Source organism: Tauraco erythrolophus, chromosome 9, assembly GCF_009769465.1.
Source record: "Tauraco erythrolophus isolate bTauEry1 chromosome 9, bTauEry1.pri, whole genome shotgun sequence".
Taxonomy (NCBI): Eukaryota; Metazoa; Chordata; class Aves; order Musophagiformes; family Musophagidae; genus Tauraco; species Tauraco erythrolophus.
Window position 1 is genome coordinate 9,712,582 of NC_141473.1, and position 24,289 is coordinate 9,736,870.

The 24,289-nt window shown below is 47.4% G+C and overlaps 1 protein-coding gene across 1 annotated transcript; it reads right to left on the minus strand.

Moving 5' to 3' along the window:
* VWA2 (von Willebrand factor A domain containing 2) lies at nucleotides 1-22,171 on the minus strand. The gene is made up of 13 exons (XM_086616747.1): nucleotides 22,123-22,171; nucleotides 21,396-21,470; nucleotides 18,261-18,394; nucleotides 15,948-16,057; nucleotides 10,415-10,609; nucleotides 9,915-10,045; nucleotides 9,094-9,226; nucleotides 7,372-7,427; nucleotides 6,446-6,553; nucleotides 5,029-5,610; nucleotides 4,155-4,706; nucleotides 857-979; nucleotides 1-134 (listed from the first exon to the last, which is right to left on the minus strand). Exons 1-13 carry the CDS (start codon nucleotides 22,169-22,171, stop codon nucleotides 1-3), a joined length of 2,382 nt encoding a protein of 793 aa, XP_086472873.1.
* Between the last annotated feature and the right edge of the window lie 2,118 nt (nucleotides 22,172-24,289).

Genomic DNA, 24,289 nt, shown 5'->3' on the forward strand with positions numbered 1-24,289 from the left:
TCAGTGTCTCTGATTCACGTGCCTTTTGGTGTGCCGAGCGCCTCTGGAGAAGTGCTGCAAACCACTTGAACTCCGCTGCACATGGGAGTGAAGAGGAAGGATCAAGGATCTCGGAGAATCACCCCGGAGCACTTCTGTTGCAGGAGAGAAACACAGAGGTGGGATAAGGGCTTCAGGACCAAGGGATAAGCTCACACTCAGTCCATTACAACTCAACAAGCATCCTCTTGGCCTTATCTGACAGACGTTAGCTAGAACTCCTGGGCTCAGGTAAAAAGCACAATAATGGGGGGAAAAAAACCACTTAGTTGAGAACTGCTCACTATGGGCACAGGACCACCTTTAGGGAAGCAGAGGCTCACCACCTCCCGGCCATTGCTCCCCTACTGATGAGAAGGCAGGCAATGGGGAGGCTTTTGCAGCACTGAAAGCAGTAAGGGGTAACACTCCAAAAGAGGCAGCTCCTTCCCATTAAAAGGGAGCCAGAGCTTTCCACCCCGGGAATCAAAGTGGGTTTGTTTCTTCTAGCAGGGCTCAGAAAATGGGGAACAGACCAGAGTGGAAGACAACTACCAAAATATTAGAACTTCGTGGGGTCCCCTCGTGGTCAACTCGCTTAATGAGTACGTAAAAACATGGCACAGCTTCTTGAGAGATGTCTTTTTTTCCCCTTGGCAAACCTCTCCGCTTTCCATGTGAGAAGGGTCGTGTCAGCACCAAGACCCATACACCTAACAGCTGTCCGAGAGTCACAGCCACATCCCTGCTCAAGGGAGAGGTGGAGATGTGGGATCCGTTCCGAGTGGCTGGGCAGAACGGATGACACCTGCTGTGGTTGCCATCTGCTGATGCTTACTGCTCTCGCAGTGGGGTCCTTCCCAGCCGTGGCACTCGCACCGGTAGCTCCCAGGCCCAAGGATGCACACGCCCTGGTTCATGCACGGGTTGGGTTTGCACAGGTTCACGGGGCTTTTTGCTTCTGCAACACAAGCAGAACAGAAGGCTCAGGCACATCTACAGGGTATTAACAGCTAGGATCCACATCCATCAGGAATGCTGCAAAAACAACAGCAACTACATATTCCAGACATCAGAAAACGTCATGTAGGGCTAACGGGATGGGACAAAACACATTAACACAGCAGACAGTGCAAGCCCACAACCTGGTCTTGACACAGAGGGCAAAATCCTCTGTGTTTAACCTGGAGAAGAGGAAGGATGGCTTTGCTAGATGTTCCGATCTGGAGGCAAATATCCCTAATAAAGCCTAAAAGAATGACACCACGTGAGGCTGAATGTCAAAGAAAAGCAAAACAGAGCATCTTCAGAGCTGTGCACTGAATACACAATACACACCTCCCACATCCAGACACATGGCCAACGCAGAGCAAGACACATGCCCTGCTCCAAGCAGTGTACAACCACAAACACCGCTGGAGTTCAAATCTCGCTTTGCCCTGGAGAGAACCTGAGTTTCCACCAGAGAGGAGCGAGGACAAGAAGTCAGCTGGGAAGCAGGGATGGCACAAATGGAAAACGACAGAGGAAAAAACTTCTGGGCTTCTTTTCTATGACGTTTGAGAGAAAAGCATGCAACCACGGCCCAAGTTGTTATTAGCCCTGTTCTCATGAAGTATGTGACAGCTTTCCCAGCCCTCTTAACACAGCAGAGCCCAGTTGTCAGCAGGGCTGGCGGCATTTTGTGCTGCCTTGCTGTGAATACGTTAGGTTAAGTAGCAGCATCCCAGAGGGATTTGCTTCCAGCCTGCTGCCAACTCCGCCGCAGCGTTGGTAAGGGGGTGAAATTCCTCTGCTGAACAACTATAGTGTAGAATCTGGACCTCCTAGCCTTGCCCTTTGTTCTGCAGTAGAAAAAGCACGCAGACGGGGTAGGAAAAGGGGGAGAAGGAAAGAATATAAATCCTATCGCTTATCCATTAGGATGTTTACTGCAGCTTTCAGCACATGGTACTCGTTCTCACACATCGAGATCGTACATTGACTCTCAACCTAGACCTAAGATAGGCAAAATTATCTTTGAAATTCACTTTTTTTGACAGTTGAATCCTAGATCTGAGACATCTCAGTTTTTAGTTCTTGTTGATTTTTTATGAAGCCAAGTTGAGTTCAATAACATTTTTGTTGTCATGAGACATCCCAGATGGGGTCCTGCCTGACAGTGTATCCCCAGGAACAGACGCTTTCGCTTTCATTGTAGGTTGGTAGAGCCACCAGCAATGAAAGCTGGAGGGACCTCTTGGACCCAAACCCATCTTTTCCAGATGCTGGCTGCTTCCCAGAGAGCCATGGTGCTCTGCTCCACGTGCCATGTGTCCACCACTTCCCTCCACAGCTGCCCCACAGCATAACCTCGCTGTCCCTGCTTGGGGGAATCATGCCATTCTGCCCAGACATCATTTCTCTGAACTCAAGCCTACTGTTAGCACAGTATCAATCACATCTTAAATAAGCTTTTTGCACTTCAGGGATTACAGTCTTTGATGATCCCAAGAGTCTGTATTTTCATTAATCAGATTCATATATATTTAACGCTTGGGATCTTTTCTCCTAGAGTCTGGATGTTTTTTTTTTTTTCCTGGTCTCTTTCCAGCTGAGCCTCAGAATAAATATGATATTTCAGGTGTCCAGAGGCAAAGTCTGTTTTTCACATACTTTTATCATGAGTCATAAACTTTTAAAAGTCCTTTCGCAGACAATGATTCTGTTATTGAGACTTGGAGTAGAAGACTGAACGAAGGGCTTATCTTTACATCGCCCTCGGTCCCAGCTTATCTAGTACAAACAGCAATTACCTGCACACGAAATGAAAGCAGCAATTCAGTCTCAGGAAATGATATGTTATTACCCTGACTCATTGAACCCTGCCATCTCTTCTCCTTCATCCGTGGCGTTGTAGTTAATTTCATGGTACAGCAGATTGTTTTTATAATAACACAGCTGAAAATACCACTGCAACAGAAGCCCATTGAAAAGCTCCAGGTAGAAACCATCTGCAGAGCCTGCCAGGAGACCGGCTCCTCACCCTAAAGAGACAGCACCGTAGCTCCTTCTAACCCTGAAGGGCCAAGGGACATATCCAGAGATGAAAATGACCTTTGATTGTGCTGAAGCTCAACATGCTTCTTCATTTGATCCAACAAACGGACTGAAAAATAACAAAAGCAAATAGGCAGATGTTTGACTTGGACTATTTTGAATGAGAAACAAGGCATGCATTTTAACTAGAAGCACTTTTGCCACCACTGATGTCTGCAAACCAAGGCTGCTATCCTTTCTGAAAAGCTGATTTCCATCAAACACAGGCACTCCCACTCAGCACGCAAGTGTTTCAAACTTGGTGTCAGAGTCAAATTTTTCCCAACTGAGGACTGGCCTTCAGGACTCAAAGTTTTGAAGAAAGTGCAGGTTGTGGGTTTTTTTTGCACAAACATGAGATTTTACACAAATATTTGAAAATTCTTTCCTCTTAAACACTTTGTAGATATGCATTTGATCCCGCAAATGAAATGAATCACAAGTTGTCTGAAGGCTGCAGTTTAACAGTCTGCAGGCTTCAAAATGGACAGATTCTGAATTCAGGATTAAATCCCGTGCAACACAAACGAAACCTTGAGAGCCTACATGACAACTTCTGTAGCAGGACACTAAGGAAGACAGGAGTAACGAGGTTTCAGACCCAGCACTTTGCAAACACCCAGATCAAACCTGTTGAACAAGACAGCAGAGACCTCACTTGGGGACCAACACTGCTGGCTGCAGAACCATGTCCCCTTGAGCTCCCCCCTACAACACTGCAGGGGGTACGGTAATGCACGGCAAATTCCACAGGTTTAAACCAACATCAGTAAAAGAGCAAACAATTTTCTTTCAGGGAAGGCAGAACCTGGACCTGGCAGGGCTGGAAAGAGCCAGTCACACTAAGCCAAATCACACCCACTGGACTGAATCTTAGGAAAGCTGGTTCCTGTTCCTACAGGATTGCTTTGGACAGTCACCAGATCTCTATGTCACAGTTTCCCCATCTGTAAAACGCAAAAGATAATATCAAGCTCACTCGGTAAAGCATCAGAAAACCTATGATAACAACGGCTGGTGGCACCAGTGTAAAGAGCAAAGATGGGATGTTCTCTCACCTTCACAGATTCTTTCGATGATAAGGTCTTGGTAATACTGTAGGTCTTCGTAGGAGGACACGTGGACCAAGTAGTTGGGAGACCCAGCAACCTTCAGCAGCGTCTCCCTCTGTGCATCCCCGATGACAACCACGAACACGAAGACACCGTTGTCCCTCAGCTGCCGAGCTGGGGCAACTGCATCCTCCATGCCACCTCCGTTTGTGAGCATCACCACCACCTTGTTGACACCAGGTCTCGCTCCCTTCTGCACTGTCATCACGTCACCATAAACATGCAGCAGAGCGCTGCCAGCAGAGGCCGAGTCCCCGAGGAACGGCACCTGGTCAATGGCTTGGAGGACAGCTGAATTGCTTGTGTGGGTGTCCAAAGCGAACACAGTGTAAGCTTTGCTGCCGTAGACCACAAGGGCAATTTGGGTGACATCCCGGTTGATGCTGAAGTGCAAACAGCTGCTCCTGACAAAGCTCCTCAGCCGCAGAAAATTCTCCAGGCCAACTCCAGCCGAGGCATCCACTGCAAACACCAAATCCAGAGACTGCTCCTGGCAGCCTGGATAAAAGAGTGCAACCACAGTATTTTCCAGCATATATATGTACTCCTTTCTGATCAAAAAAAAAGCAGGAGGGGTAAATGGTGGGCAAAATTCATCCCTGCTGATCGCTGACGGTGAAGGGTGATCTACGACCCTTTCACACCAACAGATAGAGACCATCATAAAAAGCAGTGATGGAAGGTTAGTCTCTGCATCTGAGACTGACACAAACAAAACAAGGTCATTCATCCTTCTGTCCTTCCCTCCTCCCCAGTGGAGTTCAGAAGACCTCCTCACGTTTGACAAACTCATCCCACAATGCCCATATCACAGTCTTACCTTCAGGATTGTCCACGCTGCAGATTCTTCTCTGCAGCTCTGGGATCCTGTTGAACAGGTCCTGGGGGTCCGAGTAGACAATTGTCTGCTTTGGATTGCCAGTCACCTCGGTCAGTTCTGTTCTCACGAAGCTGCTGCCTACGCCAATCAAGAAGAGATCGTGGTCCCTTGCGTACTTAGCAGCTTCTGCCACTGGATCCTGGGACTTGGAGTCAGTGAGCAAGACAACCACGTGTGGGAGATCATCTTGCACGTCTGCAAAGACTGGGGTGCTCCTAAAACCGTGCTGTGCAACATACCGCAGGGCTCTGCCTGTCAGGGTTCCTCCTCCACTGAAATTCAAAGCATCAATGCTCTTCATGAGACTCAACGCATCCTTGTGTTGGCCCACTTCAATGGGTATCCTGACATAGTTATTGTACTGGGCCACCCCCACTTTCATTGGTGAGTCCTGGCCCATCACTGCTTGGAGGAACCTCTTGACGAATGCCTTGTAGCGCAGGAACCCTTCCAGTGTGACCCCTGCTGAGCTGTCCATCAGGAAAAGGAGATCCACATTGCACTCGAGGCTCAGCTTCGGTGCTGAAAAGGGAGAGAGTAACTTGTCATATGCAGGGCAACAAGACAAGCATGCCGGGCACCTAAGCTGGGGCGTGCTGGAAGCCCGGTGGTGTGGAGAAGGGACACGGTGTCCAGTAACCTAAATGGTTAGCCAGACATGTCATGAGCTGGAGGACAACTGTGCCAGGAGTGGGCTTTATTTTGGTTGGATACTATATAAGCCTTTAGAGACAGAAGTCTGGGGGAATTCCTGAACTTTTGAACGGCAAGCTTCAAATTAGAAATGACAACTCCACTCTCTTACTACTCTGGGGAAAACACTCCGAGTTTCAGTATATCATATACTGGGGAAAGGAGAGAGTCCAAGCACCAGACCTCATCTGTAACACCCTGGGACACTTTAAAGTGGGAGTCTTGATTCTGGGGAAAGTAAGCACAAAGCATTTTCTGAAGGTCAGGACCTTCTTGAGTTTCTCACACTGAACCCCCAAAATCAGGAGTCCCGCCTGGGCTCATGTGCACAGGGAGGAGACCAACAAACATACCTACGTGTCTCTCCCCCTTTCTCTGTTCTCCTGCTCACGTAGCATCTGCCTTTTTAGAAACAAAGGCAGCCACGCCAGGGTGAGATTGTCATTAATGGTGCTTTCCATATCCAGAAGGTTTCTGAGCAGCAAATCCCAGTCACTGGGCCTGACACAGTCATAACCAGCATGAGAGAGAACTCATCCTGTCTCCTGGAGAAAAGCCCAACGGCTGCAGCCCAACCCCAGTTGTCCCTATGGCCACACAACAGGCACCACAAAGGCAGGACTCGATGGAGAAGGAAGGAGGGAGAGTGCAGGTTCACACCTACCGCAGTGAATGTCTCCTCCGTACCCCGCCGGGCACAGGCAGAGGTACTTGTCTAGTCCCTCTGGGACACATGTGCCCCCGTTCTGGCATGGCTGGGTGTCACAAGGGTCTAAATGGGAAAGGAAAGAGAGGGAGTTAGGAGGGACCCTACCCCTTCCCAACCCCTGCCAGTGTGAGCATCGCTGTTAGTGGAAAAGGGGACAAACCTCCGCCCGTCTTCCTGCAGAGCTCGAACTAAAGCAGGACCACCTTCACTCACCTCCACGGCAATTTCATTTTGGGATGGCTCTCCAACAGGCAGCAGGTAAGGAGAGCAAACCAGACTATGACTTCACTTCATTTCCTTGGGAATAATGCCAATGAAGTTACATATTTGTAAATACAGAATTGCTAAAGTTCACACGGCCCTTCCAGATTTACACTAGGAATGAAGGGGATCAGAGTCTGGCCTGCTGCTTGGACAACATCGTGCTGACAAAGAAAAGAAAGCCACCGTCACCTGAACCAGCAAAAGGATGGGGTTAAGGGCAGAACTCAAGAACCGTAGCTATTCTCCCAGTCACAAAAACAGGAGGACAATCAGCAAGTGTCAAGTTCCCCGCTGAAGGGGTAATGTTCATGGTACCAAGTCAATGGGTGGAGGCATCTCGCCACACGCTCCCCTGGCTGGAGAGCAGTGACTCCCTGCAGGCATGGGGAGGAAGTGGTGGCCTCTGCCCCAGGAACATGAGCAGGTGAGGGGTGAACAGGCTCCTCAAGTGGAAGTAGAAACGACAAAATGAGATGTAATATCAATGTCTTGATAAGGGTCACAATCTCTCACTCAGAACAAAATTTTTCAAAGTGAAGAGTGAAAACCCATCTTATTATTCTTTAGTTACTACCTTCTGCTTCGTAAACAAAATTTTAAAAAAAGCAAAGTCCTACCTGAACATACAGTTCGGAAGCATCTGGATGGATGTTTTATCAAGACTCTCTTCAACCTAAAATACGAAGTTTATTATTAAGCAGGAGAATAAAACCTATTATGAATTTAAAGATTAACAACTTAACTTCAACGTTGTCCTTACTGTGTCTTCAATGGACAAATTTTCCCATAAAATGCAATTTTTCAAAACTTGTATTTCATAGGAAAATGTCCATTCTGAGTGGAATGGCAAAAGAAAAAAAAAAACAAAACCAAACAATTATCATTTAATCAAATCTACTCTTCTGGTCTTGAATTCTACTTTAACATTTTGTATTTAAATATTACGGATATCTTTTTAAAGCTTCAAATGATTTTTTTTTTTTAGTTGCTATGAAAGAGATTTAAACTTCTTGCTCTAAATTGGAATTAAAAGAAAATTTTGTCAGCAGCGAGAATTTCTTATTTAATGTGAGTTCTAGTATCTAACTTATCCAGCTGTAACAACCAGTGGACAAGCAAGGCTTAGACTGGGAAGAAGTCCTCAATCCTCAGCTGTGCCTCCCAGGGGGATTTTTCACCTTCCTCCATCGTTTCCTAACATTGGTCCCTGACAATGAGATGATTTCTGCTTTAAATTTTCATCCTTGTTAATCGGGTTTCTATTTCTCTAATACCTGCAGCTTTATCGTGTCACTGATGATGTCACCTAGTGCTCTGCATTAGGGCTGCCCAAACTTACACCAACTGTGGCCAAAACCATCACTTTTTGAGTGCTGCAAGCAAGACCCAAGCTGCTCTGCTTTCCCACGTTGGCTCCGAGGCACGAGTATCTGGAAACACTCACAGCCATTGGGACGTGTCTGAACGAATCCATACAATCACCCCCAGTACACCCATGCAGCAGGCCAGCAACGCACGGCCCAGATCTGGGGTGACTTTCAAACATTAATCTGACTGCCTGGTATTAAAATAAACACATGAAGCACCTCTTCAAAGGAAAAACAATCCCCCCTACCAATTTCTGTACAACACCACTTTCGCTCAGCTCTTTTTATCAGCAAAGAGAGCACAAAGCTGCCTTTCCCATCGCAGCTCATTTTTAAAGCATTTCTCCCGCTGTACTGACTGCAGTGACAATATTATTTGAGAGCACTTGACATGCTTTGTGGGTTTTCAGCTCCAGCCTCCTCTCCTTGGGCAAGACAGCATCCCCCTCATGCAGCTCACTGCCATCGACCTGACATTGCACCTCAGTTTTGGCACCACCACACTACGACTAGGGGGCATTTTCTGCCAGTGGACAGTCCCTCCCAAGCCCCCAAGCAAAGGAGAAGGGGCTTCTCTGAAAGGAAGAAAGCCTGTGTGGTCAAAAACAGGACACAGGGAGCCAGACCTAGAAATCCTCTGCAGCACAGTCGGTACAGAGATGTAAACTTGAAAGCATCTTGGTTCAACAGGTAGGAAACCAATCCCAATTCCATTTATAATGTTTATGGCACTCTTAGGCTAATCATCTTCTGCTGCTTTGTCTCAGCTCCTCCTCTTGCCCTTTGCTTCTCAGATCAGGCAATGGTCAGAGCAGGGAGAACCTCTTCCTGGGTCTAGAGACCATGTTGGCATCAGTCTTCTGAGGGATCTTCATCCCAGTAAAGAGTCATGATCAGACAAAAGCCTCATTACTGTATCTCTCATCATCTCCCAGCCCCACTCACTTTTAGAGATGCGGATGTCCAACTCACCTGTAGAAAGGGCACAGCGAAGTCTGCACTGCATTTGGCTGCTTTGAGCCTTTCCAACACACATAGTTCCCAGCCAGCTCTTTCACAGTCTCCAGGGTCCTGCGTTCACAAGGGTGGGATTCGACTTTGCAGCCTGTAGCAAAGAACAAACCCAAACCAGGATCAATACAAAGTCTGTGTGGGAGCGGATCACCACTTTGAAATGGGTTAGCCTTCCTCCTCTACCTGCTGACAGCAGACCAGGCAGTGCTTCAAAGAGCCCTCTATGAGATCCCAGAAGGGAAATTTTCTGTCGACAAGCTCACTGGCCTATCCCACCTTCTGGGGTGCTCACCCTTCAGCCTCCTTTTGCTTTGCTATGAAACTCGCGCTGCTGAGTTCAAGGTTCAGTGACTTCAGCCCCACTGGTGCCTTCATCATTCATGTTTCTGATTTTCTTCTCTCTCTGGACCACTCTAGTTCTACCTCTTCTCTCTCTCACAAGCCCCGGGTGGCCTGCCCTTATCACACAGCTAAGTCCATTAGAAGATTTAACACAATTGTGTTTATCCATCTAGACTCCACGACATGAGCAAGGACCAATATTTCCATTTTCAGAGGTGAATCCAGACAGAAAGATTTAGGAGCCTGGAGCTTATAGCTATTTGGAGAGGTAGCTGGCAAGCATGCCATCCAGTTTGGGCACCAGCAACAGGTTACCTCGAAGTGCAACACCTGCTAATTCCGCTCTATGCTTTCTGACACTGCCTCATCTTCCTCACTCAGTGACGTGGTCCAAGCTCAAAGTGTGGGCATGAAGCTGGAGCCTGGACAGGGGTTACCTGGAGCTGTGATGCTGCAGACAGAGGCAGTGAGGGTGCTGTACAGCCCGTTGGCAGCATCATCGGCATCTCCAGCGAAGAGCACGTGCTGCTCGGTGGGCTCACTAGCCAGCAAGTGCAGCTGCTCCCACCTGCCGAGCAAGGTGGGGTTCAAACGATTGTGTAACAAGACTCTTAGTCATTCCCAAAGAATTGAGTATCAAAACAAACCCTGTGCAGCAAACGGCTGACGTAGAACCATGACACCCTTCAAACACTTTTCAAGATCCTGGTGTGTTTAGTCTCAGGCAGTAGCGTAGTTCTACTCAGCAGAAGAGCTTCCTTCACCAACTCTGGTCCTCCTTCTACACCAGCCACCAAATTTACATTTCCTCCTTGTTTGTGTTATCCCGCAAATTCCCCTTTTCTTTTTCCAAAACTCCTATCAAGCACAAGACCATCTCTCACTTGCCATTTGGCTAGCTAGGCCTCCACTTCCAACTCTGTGGAAAGTGTCCTACCTTGGAAACTTGATTCCCACTGCAAAAACCGTGATGTGTCTTTCCCTCATCTGCATTGCAGGCATTGCAGTGCTGCCCTGGGACTTTCCATCCGAAATGACGATCAGGACTTCAGGAACACTTGAGTTTCTGCCACCAGGAAATCCCTTGTGGAGAACGTACTTCAGAGCCCGACCCGTCTCTGTGCTCCCACCTCTAGAAAGAAGGGAGATTAAAAAACAACCACAAAACAAACCAGAAATCAAAGCTCTTTTCCTGATACTGAATTTACCACTTGATTTCCAAATTTCTACCCTCTGGTAGCAGGAAACATATTTCTGCCTGTTGCCACAGAACTCATCCACTGACACGTCTAATCCTGCCATCCTTGTCATCTTCCTACCACCGGGGCCCTCTACCCACCCACACCTCCTGTCTCTCCAACCCAGAGTAGTCTCTAGAAGGCTTTCAACATACAGCAGAGCGTTCTTGCAATCAGATCTCTTGGATATTCGAGTTTTATTTCCAGCCTTGACAAATGTCTCAACTGCTTCTGTTTTTCCATCTGAAAACTGCAGTCACTTCTTCGAGAGTTGTGTGGAAAAGCTGTTCTACAACAACCTCTTGTATTCCAGTCAGAAACATGGTACAAGTGGGCAAAATGAACGAAGACCAGCATTTCAAAGAGGTTTTCTTTCTATTGACACAAAAACATGCTATAAATTTCATGGGACCTTTTGCCGTTCTTACACCAAGAGCTATGTGTCCCAGCTTGTAACTGAGAGCCTGCAGTCCAACATCGTGCTGACAGTCCTTGCCTTTTTTTCCCTGGTTGATCTGCAGGTTAATTTGGTTTTCAAAAAAAAGTCATTTGCCCATCCTGTAGAGTAAAGCTCCTGAAAATACAAACATGGAAAGCTTCTTAGTGTATCCCTGGAAACTCAGAAGGACTGGACACAAGGCATGCTTTCTTCAGGGCTTCACCAGTAGGTTTTACATGAGGAAAGTAAACATTAAGAAAAGCCAACTGATGCTCTAGTTGTCTAAACCCATGCTAAACTCAGCCAAAAGCAACACAGTCATCTGCTAGGTTACTTGCCAGCAGCACTGGTATGGTAGAGAAGGCGCACCAGCCACCAACATTGACACAAGCTGTTCCCATCACTTCTTTTGGAGATGAGATCACCTGGAAGAAGCACTAGACCATTTAAAATGTGGCACAAGTTATTCACTTCAGCTCATTTTTGGCTCAGATGCCACAGCTGCCTTATTCCTCATACTGCCTGCACGACAGTAGTGTCCCGAAGTCCTGGCAGGGCCTGGGAGCCCTCGGGGCTGGGCTCTGGGCTATCACAGAGCTTGCCTTGGGGTGTCTCCTGCCAAAAATTTATTCCAATACCTGTAACTCAAAGAGCGGGATGAAGATAGTTCTGGCATCCTTTACTTACAAATGAGTGGGATATCAAGAGACAAAGGGCCAGGCTTGTCAAAATGTCAGACAATCCTGTCTGAAAATCTGCACATATCCATCTGCTCCGAAGAGCTGACTCATGGTCCTGAAGAGAAGCGGGCCTGGGGAACAGGATGGAGGGACATGCAAGCTGACCTCCGAAGTAATAAAAACTAAGTGTCATCTTGGACCAAAGATGGCAGAGGCAGGTTTGAGAGCTGATCCTGGGTCCTTCCCCACAAAAACATCCCCAAAAAAGCCGTCTCTGGTGGTGCAAGGAGCCAGCTACCTCAATATTTTGGCAGCCCTTGATTTCTGCCCTGGAGAAAGGAATGTTTCTGAGGTACAAAGTGATTAGTCCAATACTCAGCAATCCTCTCAGCAGTAAAGTACTAAACCCACACCAGGACTCAGGTGCCAAAGGGGGCACATCCCAGTGGTGACGCATGCCAACGGTGACCTAAATCTGCAGGTAAAATGGGCTGCAGCTGAGCGTTAGGGAATGGCAGACATCAAGACTTGCTGCTGTGCAACAACTCCTAAGGAAAAGCAACCTTGAATGCAATTTTAGTAGAAAATAAGCTACAGCTTGCCAGAGAGCAGCTTTAGTCAATGACGCTTCAGGAAATCCTGAGACTCGTTTCTCACGAGATTATTAAAGAATAAGATTTGCTGGCTGCTGGATGCCTCCTTAACCTAAGAGCACAACTGCCCTGCTGAGGTTGTTGGTAATAGACCTGGCTGCTTGAGAGGTGGGCTGCACATCAGCACAAAGTCTGGGGAGGGAAGAGAGGTCCCTCTGGCTCCCAAAAGAAGAGCTGCTCACTGCAGGCAGGCAGGACTACAGCCAGTGTCTGCGCAGGGCAAGGGTCTCTTTGGTGAGGGCATGCTGGGTGTGAACTAGGAAGGAGCCCCTCCTTGCAGAGGGTGCTGAAAATAAAGCAGAAGGGAACAAAAAGCGGAGCACTAAACATACACAGAGGTCTCGGAGGGGAAGGGCAAGGTGTGGCTGTTTTTATGGGCTGCACATTTACCTAGCTGTTATTTCTTGCTAGTGAGCTCCATGGGGCAGGGACTGTCCTCCTCTGCTTTCAAGACTTAACTTTAAATGACTGTAATAGATGCCTGGTCAAGACTGGGCTCCTCATTCTATGTACCATGAAACATCACCAAAAATTATATCTAAAACGATCATCTCTGTCAGGCTGAGGCAGGAATGATTACATTATGAGCCAAACGCCAAAGACTTATTTAAGTAAAAACCACGGGTAACCTAACAGAGACGTTGGGAGGAGATGGGAGATGGTCTCAACTCTGTCTTGCAGAGTGAGGTTTGGTGGACTGTGCAGCTGGATCCCAAGGTGACTGGGTGCAATCAGCCCCAGCTGTCCCAGCTCCCCATCTACTTCCCACACACAGAGACTTAAGACTATGCAGGGACCCCAGCCTCTGCTGCTGGCCACTTGATGCAACCAACTCAAGCTTTACATCAATCATCTGCATTCTCCACCCAGTCATCACCTGGCTAAGACCTCACTGCAAGACAACACACTGGTCAAAAGCCTTTCATCCCCTGTAAAAAACAAGGGCAGCCTGCACTGGAAGTCCTTCAGCTATTGTAGACAGCTTTGATCTCTGCCTACAACATATTATCACTTTTTGTCATTGGAGGGCTAAGCATTTGTCATAGCTTATCTCAAAGAGGTAAATCCTGCAGGGACATGAGTCCCTCTCTTCCCTTCCTAGTGGTTCTCCACCAGCACAATGCAACAGCTCCATAATGTGCATCCCGACTGGACAGTTGATACCAGAGAGACCCCAGCTCACTGGGAACACACTCCAAACATGTTGGTAATTAAGCCACTGTATCAGAGGAGACATTTACCAGCTGTCTTCTAATTCTGTCCAAAGAGCTGCCTCATAAATCAGTTCCTACAATGGCCTTTTAGGGCTGCTTTTATTTCCATCCAGAGCAATCAAGGGGAACTCAACCAAAAGTGTTACTCCTTTCTTGGAGGTACCATGTTCTCCTTCATCTGTGTTGACACAAACACACCCCATTTCCTTTCCAAACATCCTCCTTTTGCTTTAGCACCTGATTTTCTTGCTCTAGAAAAGCATCTGATCATGCCCAAATTCATTCTTTTCTGTCTACCCTCTGATTTTCACAGAAACTTTTTAACTCAGTACCTGCTAGGCCCCTTTGCTTTGAACTTCTTTATTTAGGTACTTCCTCCTCTGAACTCCACCATTTCAAATCATGCTCAATGACCGTGTGCTCATAGCATGTCCAGATCTGCTTTTTCCTGACCAGATGTCAGGAGCTGTCAGACGCTTCAGTGAAAAGTGCTGTGCATGGGGGAAAACATATTGTGCACAGTCAAGCTGATGACTAAACCTCGATGAACTCAGTAAGCTGTGCCCATGTGAGCCCTGAGGATTAAAAGAAGTTAATAAAGAGTCTCTGCACCAAAGCTCATTAAATTTGGTTTCTTATAGATTTGCATTCGAAGGTTCGCTGTTTTTTGACACAGTGAATGTGTCCCTGAAGGCATTATTGCTCCAATAAGGATTTTCTGAAGCCAAAGGAGATGTGGACTTTATCTGCTGCCTTTTCTCAGGAACAGCACTAAGAAGGTTTCTCTTCTGTAACCAGCCATTGACTTGTACAAAATACATTCACAAGAAATTTAGCTTCTGAGATTACCACCAAATATGCTTGAAATTGGCCAATGAGCTCAAAAGCTATTTGGATGGGATTCATGGAGAGGGACCAGCAGTCTCTGAATAATTCACAAAAGCTTCACTTCAGTCTGGTGCTGCTTCCTTTCAAGTGCTCTCAGCTCAGCACTCGGCACAGGGCTGAAGACAGAAAACGCCTCGCTGGCCAAAGGCTCATCAGAAGCACATCAAGGAGCCTCTCAACCGAGATGTCAAACACTCCGTTTTTTCAGAAGCCAACTGGAATCCATCCGTAACTATTTGATCTGCTTTGAAATGTCAGCTTTTCATTTAAACTAGATGAAACAGCCGAGCACAAGGTCATTATTTCTGTTCGATCTGTCAGCATCCACGTGTTGTCATCGTGGAATTTCAGTGCCAGACACCAAACACTGCTTCACTTTCTCTGCTCTCACAGACTTTTAAGCAACAGCCAAAGAGGAGGAGTGTATCTTGCTTTCTGTTTTTTCCTGTAACATTACACGAGAGACTTTCTTGACTTGATAAACTTCTCAAGAGCAATGCAACAAAACCCAGCCAATTGATGTTGCTTGAAAAGTCAAAAGTAATCACATTTGCTTGCAATATGTACATCACACGGAAAGTAGCACACATCCACGAGCATGGATGCTGAGCAAACCTTTAGCCCTAATGCAAACCAAGAGCAGACACCCGCACGCCATACCAGTATCTCATCTATCATCAAACCTAGTGTTATTTTGGGGTGGTTGTCAGATCCTCTGCAGATCCAAATGTATTTCTCGGAGATGATAAGTTTAGATTTTGAGAGGTTCTAAGGAGAGCGTTTCTTTGGGCTTCCGGCTCCATTTCCTGAGGTTGTGGGAAGATATCCAAGTGTTAACACTCCAAAAGAAAAAAGGTTTCTGTCTGAAACCTGATCCTCTTGAATTCAGCAGACAGACATGTACAAGTATCTAGGGACCTGCAATTCATCACTACCTCATAGGACAAAGGAAATTGTAACCACCAAAAAATGAAGATGCACACTGTCCTGCCTCTGCTCAGCCATGCAGGAACACCACACTTGCTTTTCCCTGGAAGGATGTAACCCACTGCCTGGCATAAAGAGCCAGAAAAACCTGCCAGGACGGTTATGGAAAACTCTCCCTTATTTACCATGTTACAGTGGGCCACTGAAAACTTTCTCCTCTATCAGCTTGCACTGACAAAGGCAGACCAGGTGACACATTTTTAGCAGACTGTGGATTACAGACCACAGACAGCGCTCACCCACCCCTCTTCCTGGGGGCATCACGTTGGTGTATGCACTGCGGAGGTGGAGATGTCTGGACCTCAAAAAAAATCTCAGTCCAGAGATCATTCATAGCTCAGAAAAAGAGAAAAGCTGTAAAATAAGCTGACCTGAACACAATCCTCTTGATTCTCTCTTTCACTTCTTGTTTGGTTAGATATGAATCCAATGGGAATTCAAGGTGGGGAGTTGAGCTAAACTGTATCATTCCCACACGAACCTAAAAGAAAAGGTTAAAGATTATGAAAGGTGCCTGTGAGAGTTTTACTCTTTTAATCAATTTACAGATTTGGGAGCACTATACTGCATTGAGACAAACACTGTTTTGCATGTTGAGCCACTGGCAATCTAAATGAACTTCAAAAAAAGAGAGAAAGAGCATAAACCACAGCACTATTTATACAGACTATAAACAAGGCAAAAAAGCTCATCTGCTGCAGTTACAAGAAGCTCAAGATCTACATTTACCCATCCCGAGCAGCTAGTAGCCTCCAGGACAGTAAGTTTATAAATAACACCTTTTATACCAAGCCATCTATAAACCATGAAGGTTTCCATTACTAAAAGCAGCTCCCTCTGGCATTGAGCACAGTAGGCAATACAAAGCAATTATTTTTCCACTACCTCCTTGAAAACCATTTTCTATCATTGCAAATGCCTGAAAATGCAAACAGACTGAATTGTCTGTATTGGGCAATACATCCAGGATATTTCACTGAAGCCTTCCAAGAAGTTTTATGGAATCTGACCACCTCAAAGACGAAAAGGCCACTGATTTGCAGTCCAGTCTATGTGAGGATTAAGAGAAAGACCAGGGGAAGAATGTTATTTTAAAAAAATAACCCACCAAATATTGGTGGTTCCCAGACACAAGTCTCTTCTTTCAGACAATTTATTATGAGCCACTGAAAGCAAAAGCTCGTCTAACTTGAGCCACCTAGCATCTCCCAAAGCCTCGCCCACACACTGCATCTCCTCACCATCATTGTCCAGGCTAGGGAAAGCTTCCTGCGCTCTGTGGCTGTAAGCTGAGATCTGAAGGGTGAAAGATTTCTTAGATGAGACAACGATGGAGGGGAATGGTGATTTCAGCTTCCAAAGGACCCTGTAGCAGGGGCAGAGCAGCAGCTTTTGATTTTGGGACCTGGAGCAGTGGTGGTAGTTGGTCTAGAAGAGGTTTTTTGGCCACAAGTCTAAGCACCCTTGCCGTAGGAACCAGGAGCAAACACAAGACTTGCATCTGTTCCTCTGCTCCCAGACCTCTCTGTAGAATCGGACAGGGACCAAGGGTCCTCAAAGTCACAGCAGGCCCAGACTCACTCTCTGTCCTGCCTCAGGTTCCTCTTCCTGCTACGCAGAGACCTCATGTCCCTGCAGGAACCTTCGCAAAGACCTGAAATTTTTTTGGAAAGGCTCTGGCAGGGAATCAAGTACAGCAACCACCCAGCCTTCTCCAAGGCCCCTGGTTAGGGATAGTATGATGTGGGACTGGATGCACAGCTGGAACCACAGCTGGGTCTGGCTTGAAATCACTCAGATAAACCCCAGGATGTGTCACTGAGGCCCAAAGGTCCCTCAAGAATGGCTCCAGGGAGCAGGTACAACCTGAGGGAGCCCAGACTGTGGCTACAGCAGCACAGCTCCCATCACTCCTTGCAGACACACGGAATCCGAAATTAGACTTCGATTTGAGCCACTCCGGAATAGGAGTGAACGAGAAAGAACTCGGCATAGCCACGCTTGTCTGTTTATTTCAGCGTGTTTTATACTGGGTATCTGTAGACATCAGCTGCTTGAACTCCAGCTGTTGGTCCTGGCTGGCCAGTTCTGTGCTCTTCTTCTGGTGAGCACCATCACTAAGCATCCTGCACCACTAGCAGGTGGGGAGTGCAGTGATATCTTGGAGACCTACAGCAGATCCCCAAACACCTCAGTATACAGCTGGTGCCTTGCAATGATCTTCTTCCATTCTGCTCTTTTGGCTTATTTTGGAATAGAGACCTTCTAGGAGAAGCAGGGCAAGCAAACTGTATCGTTTACCTCTGTACAGAAAGGTGAATAACTTCCCAGAGACTAATTTTGCAACTTTCCAGGGAAAACAACAAAAAGATCCAACAGTTTCTAATCTATGAGCATTCAACACAAAATAAAAATCAGTTAAAAAAACCTCAAATTATAATCTTTAATCTGAATGATTATGTGTTTTCTCAAGACCAAATGGAACTGCTTAAAATCTGTGAAGAAATAAGAAGTGTCCTCCAACCCCATTGCTTCACAAACTTCCACCATCTTTCTGAATAAACACTCTGACCCCATGGTAGTTGCTAGGTTGAATTTTGCAATTTCACTCAGCACGTTATCACTGGCCTTTCCACAATTTGCCAATCTGCCTGAAACTAAAATGAGACGTTCCTGACACTCACCCTGTCCAGATGGATGTCCAAGGCATCACAGAGCTTGCCTGCAAAGTACTTAGACCTTTCAAAGCTTCCTTTGCCAATGCTGTAGGAGCCATCCAAAAGGAAAAGGACATCTAACGACGCAGAGCACTGCATCACTAGGAGAAAAAGATGCACATTATGAAACTGTACTTTCTTAGTCTCACTCTCTGGAAGCAGACAGCCAACAGCAGAAGGCCCAGACAAACAGACTTGTCATGGACGGGCTAGGGCAGCCTGGTGCTCACAACCCAAAGCCCGCAGGCACTGCTGCTCTGGTGGCAGCAACAGTGCAGCCCTTGCAGTCTGCAAGGCTTTCACCTTAGATTTCAGGGCCCCAGCCTGGCTTTGGCAGTTCAGTGAAAGCATGAGAGCAACAGCTGCAATGAGATGCTATGAAGACCGGCTGAGAGAGTTGGGTCTGTTCAGCTTGGAGAAGACTCCGCAGTGATCTTATAGCAGCCTTCCAGTACTTAAAGGGGGCCTACAGGAAAGCTGGAGAGGGACTTTTTCAAGGGCATGTAGTGATAGGACAAGGGGCAATGTCTTTAAACTGAAAGAGGGCAGATTTAGATTAGATACAAGGAATAAATTCTTCACTCCGAGGGTGGTGAGGCACTGGAACAGGTTGACCAGAGAAGTTGTGGATACCCCATTGTTATGGTTTGAAGTGGGGGGGGGCAGGTCCGGGTGGCAGAAGCTGCCCATCACACCGGACTCCCATCCCCCTCGGGGCTTGAGCCAATCGGCGCCTCTGCGAATTGCCCTATTTACGTCGGACAAAGGAACCGGAAAGGTGTGCCTTTGCCCAGGAGCAAGGAGAAGGGAGAGGGGGGCATGGCCCCCGCTCCCGGCTCCCGGCCGGGCCGGCGGCCTGGCCTGGGCCGGGCCGGGCCCGCTCCATGCCGGTGCCCGCTCCGTCGAGGATGGCGGCGGCGGAGGCGCTTGGGGAACTCGAGGAGAGCCCCGCTCCTGGGGCGCCCACCGGGCCGAGTTCACCCAGACAGGACTGAAATCTGAGAAACGGCCACACACATAAGAGGTCAGTGAAGATGGAACGGAACAACGTGTGCCGCGGCTGAGTCCCCCTTGCCAGCAGCGACCCCTTTGTAACAGTCCTCGGTGGAGCAAGCAGAGACCCACTCGCAACCAGTGGATGACCCACGTCGGAAAGAGATGCCTAAGCCTGAGACTATTGTGAATCATGGGCACAGGTAGAGACACTTTTACGCATTTTACGCATTTTACGCATTCAGAGTCTGTACGGAGACGCATTTAAGGTCGACATGACGACCCACGCTGGAGCACATTTAAAGTTTGTTGATGACCCACGCCAGAGCGAGTGGCTGCAGCTCCTTAAAAGCCCAGGACTGGTAAAGCCCGCACTTGGGGCAAATCCGATGGGGTAAGGATTTGCCCCCCAGCGGGCAGGATTCACGCCTTCGCCGTGAGTAGGGGATCCGCTGGAGCAAGGGACAATGGTGTAAGGACTCCTTTTCCTTTAAGAGAAGCGACAGTAACAACTTGGAATGAACTGACCTGCACTCCCCCATTCCCTGCCCCCCTGCGCCACTGGGGGGAGGAGGTAGAGCTGGGAAGAAGAGGCAAAGGTGGGGGGGAGTGGTGTTGGTTTTAAGACCTGGCCTTGTTTTCTCGTTATTCTCTTAAGTAACCGTTTTTGTGTGCTTTTCTCTTTCTAGGTAGCTGTTAATAAATAGTTTTGCATTAAGAAAAAGCCTCTTTTGCCCGGGACCATGGTTGGTGGGTGCTCCTCTGTTCCTGTCTCGATCCTCAGCTCTTTTATTACATTTTTTCTCTCCTCTCCATTTTACTGGACTGGGAGAGCTGCGTGGGTTTGGTTGACGGACTCAGCCTAACCCACGACACCCATCCCTGGAGACGTTCAAAGCCAGGCTGGATGAGGCTTTGAGCAACCTGGTGTAGTGGAAGTTGACGATCTTTAAGATGCCTTCCAACCCTTAACCATTCTAGGATTCTAAGCAGATATATCATAAATGGCAGAGAGAGCTGCTCTCCTGGTGAGGACACGGAGGAGTGAGCAGCAGGGAGAGGCAGCTGTGCCCGGTGGGACCTGCAGCTTCTTTCAGCCCAAGGCATGGACATGAATCCAGAAGGCGTTTGCAAAGCATATGGAGTACCCCAGAGCCAGATATGTTTCATCTGCAGCACATTTTTCAAAACACACTCTTGTTTTTCTCAACACAAACTCTCTGTGCTCTGAGGCACTGACAGAAACACGTCTTACAAAAATCTGCCTTTTATCACATCTTCAGAGCTGTGTCCGATCACCCCTGCCCGCACGAACATGACTCCTCTCAAGTAGAAGCTCCTGAGGTGCTTATGCTGCAGTGAAAACCCATAATGTCACTGACAAAAATAATAATTAAAAAAAGGCAGTCTGCAAACTCTGAAGAGACACTTCCAAAGCATTTACACAGAAATTTTAAAGTCATCTCTGCAGCATTTAGCAGAACCAACTTCAAGGGAAATTGAATCCAGAAGCTCAATAGAGGGAGCAAGCACCTTTTGGCCCATGATCTTCCTCTATCCCCATTATTATCATCAACATTTTATTATCACTACTTTTTCCAAATGATTCCTGCTAGCAAAAACCTGAATTTATAATTATCAAGGTTTTCTAATACCAGATTATGAGGGATGGAAAGTTGTAAAGCATTCCCTTGTGGGTCAATGGTTCTTCTAACAGGGCAACCAGCCCTGCCCTGGGGCACTGCGTTGGGGATGCGCTGGAACACAGCCCCTCTACCAGCACTGTCCTGGCTTGTCAGCCTTGCCCTCACAGCTGATCTGAATGTGGAGATCAGGCTCTGCAGGAATTGGCAGAAACACCAGCCGGCTGGCACATAGTCAATTTGGGCAAAACAGAGTAGGCTGGTGTCCCAGAAGGGCTGACACCAGTGAGGGGAAAAGCTGGGTTAGGGCAGAAGGAGCCACAATGCTGTGCTTGCCAGGGCATTGCTAGGGACTTTACGGACTGAATGGGGTCCAACAAACTGAAAAAATAAAAAAAAACAAACCCAAGAAAACAAAGAAGGAATTCAGAAAATAGACAAGACTTTCTTTAAGAAGCAAACTTACGCTGGCCAGCAGCTGAGATCTTGCTGATCGTCTCCTGGTCAGCATGAATTTCTTGTATACCCAACACCAGCAGAACTGCGGGATCAAACAGATAATGACCCATCAACACTAGAAACTGCCTTAAAAAAAGAAAAAAAAAAAAAGACAAAAAAAACCATGCAGGCTTCACTCTATAACACCAAAAAACGCTGGTTTGCTGTATAGATTTCACACTCACAAAAAATAATGTGGTGACACAGCACAGCAATGTATCTATAGGAGGAAATTTCTTCTAGCCAGGACACAGAGAGCATGAAAAATGCCAAGGACCTGATTCCAGCACCCGGGAGGACAGTCCCTCTGCTCACTGCATGCAGCGACGCAGCGCAGGAACGAGAGCGAGGCCAGGCTTAGGCTTCAAGAATTACAGTCATAAGCGCTGGAGACACCAAACAACTGCACTGGAGAAACTTACGAACTTTTAATATCATAATAACATCATCTTTTCTCGTACCAGTTAGACACTTCACAAACAAATCAGTCAAATGTGTTCGAATTCTTAGAAAAGCTGCTTCTCCAGGTATTATTTTCTCCCCTTCTGTGTGAAACTATGTTTCAGAGGTTTATCTGTAAACCTCCTGGAGAGGCACGATTCAGCTCTTGTTCCTCAGAATGAAGAACTCCAGCTAGAGATAGAGAAGCATCTGAGACAGAAACCACTAAAGCAAAACAACAGCTTCAAACGTACCTTGGGGAAGCAGGAAAACACAGATGGACTCAAATGACAAGAGGCTCATGGTGACAAATCTGAAAGAAAAGAAAAAAAGAGGAGAGGAATATTAATTCAATTTCTAAAGTCAGTTTCTTTACTGCAGCTGATCATCTCCTTGCTGGTTGTCTCATGTGATGAGTTCGGAAACATTTGGAGTGAGAGGCAAAAGCAACTCCTACCCTGGAGAGAAGGGTGGGAAACAGATAGAAGGAAAAAAACATGAAAATGATGGAATGATAAAAAAGAAAGTCTCCCTGCGTACTCATCTCCTTTCCTACCAAAAGCAAAGGCAGACTTTGCAGGGAAGGGAGGGACTGCCCAGCCTCCCCTCCTCTTCTTCCCTCCATGGACACCCGGATCTCTACCCTACTCCTCCCTTCCCTCCCTCCACCTCCTTCCTCTTCCCTGCAGCTCCCTCTCAAAGCCAAGTCCCACCAGAGCTCCCACTGCGCTCAGGGAGCTGGTGGAGAGCCAAACACGGCTCCTCCGGGGGTTCACCGAGCACAGGGCAGAGCCATGTCCCCCTCAACCCCACCACCCCTTGGGACCCCGGCTGAGACATCCCTGCTGCAGAGCGCAGCAGAGGGGGCCCTATCCCGCGGGGCTGCTGCAGCCAGCGCTGCTGTCGTCCTCCTTGCAACAGGGTCTGCAACAACACGCAACCACAGGCTCTTCCATGCCTTACATTTTCCGAGGATTGGCTTTCTGGGAAGATGTTTTTACACATAAGTATCCAGCAAAGTCAATTTTCTGCTCATTTTTCCTTCGAAATCAGCAAAGCTGCCATCACATCGTAGATGGACTTCAGTGACGCTTTCAAGCATGCCCAGATTTAGACTAAGTATGTCTGGCTGAGGCCTTGGCTTTCTGTTTAAAACATGTATATTTATTTTTTCTCCAGGTTAAAAGCACTGGGAGCACTCGCTAGAGCAAATTTGACCAGATTCACACTGGGTCTCTGCCTCTTTCATTGCAAAACCCAATTTTCTTCATGTAGTTAAAGACAAATAAGTGCATTTCTTGATAACCACCTCTATTAACCAATTGTTTTCCCAAGAAAACAGAGCGGGCTTTTTCTCAGGAAAGACTTGTCTCGGCATCAAATGATACATTTAATAAGCAGCCAGGAAGAACTGAGGCTTGTTAGTGAAATCGCCCAAAGAGGCCCATTCCCAACACTCCAGGTGTCAATTCTTTGGAAGCATAATCTGGCAAACATCATGAGTCAGGGCAGCAGGGGTCAGGAAACAAAACAGCTTCCCAGCGTGTCCCACTGGGCCCCCACGCCACCCACCCCAGCCCAACCTTCCACTGCTGTCACCCTTGGACACATCTCCATGTGTTAGCTCCTGCAGGATGGAACACAATTAGTCAGAGGAAGGAGCTGAGCGGTGGTTCCTCTCTCTGTCTCACTGTTTGACCTCGGATTTAATGTTCAGCGCTGGCGTCTTGCTTCCTCTGTTTCCCCAGTTATTGAGATTGGGTGCCAGCACTCTCTGTGTATCCATAGCTGGTAAGACCCTACCAACACATAAGTGTACTCCCAGCGACACGTAAAACTTTAAACCCCAGGACACAAGCCAAGCTTTAAGCAACAGAACTTCTCCTCTGGGCAAACTTTCTCTTGGTTGAGACACCTGAACCAATGGGCTTGTCTTTTACTGGAGCATCAGTCTCTGACCCTTCCCTCTGCCAGGGGAACCTCTAGCACCCATCCCAGACATGTTTTGGGCCCATTAAACCCAGGTAGCTGCCTGCACCTTACACCCCTACACCTTGCTGCAGACAAGGTAAGATACCTGTAGCAGGCCACGCTCAGTTACCTGCACGGGTCCATAATGAAGAGGAGAATAAGAAAGTGTCCTCAGGGATTATAGACACAATAACACTCTGTGTCTTGCAGTTTTTTACCCAGCACGAGGTGCTTTACAAGCATCACCCTGCAACGCATCCTCCCAACAACCCACTAGACTGCCACAGCCAAATTAACAGATCACAAGCTCACTCAATTAAAGGGAGGTAAAGACAAAACATGACTTCATCAAGGAAGCCCTTGCAACCGCTCAGTAGCTTTAAGCCCTGGCACATGCCACAGAGGTAAGGTCATCCTATTGCCATGCCCCAAGGACATTCTTTCTAGGAG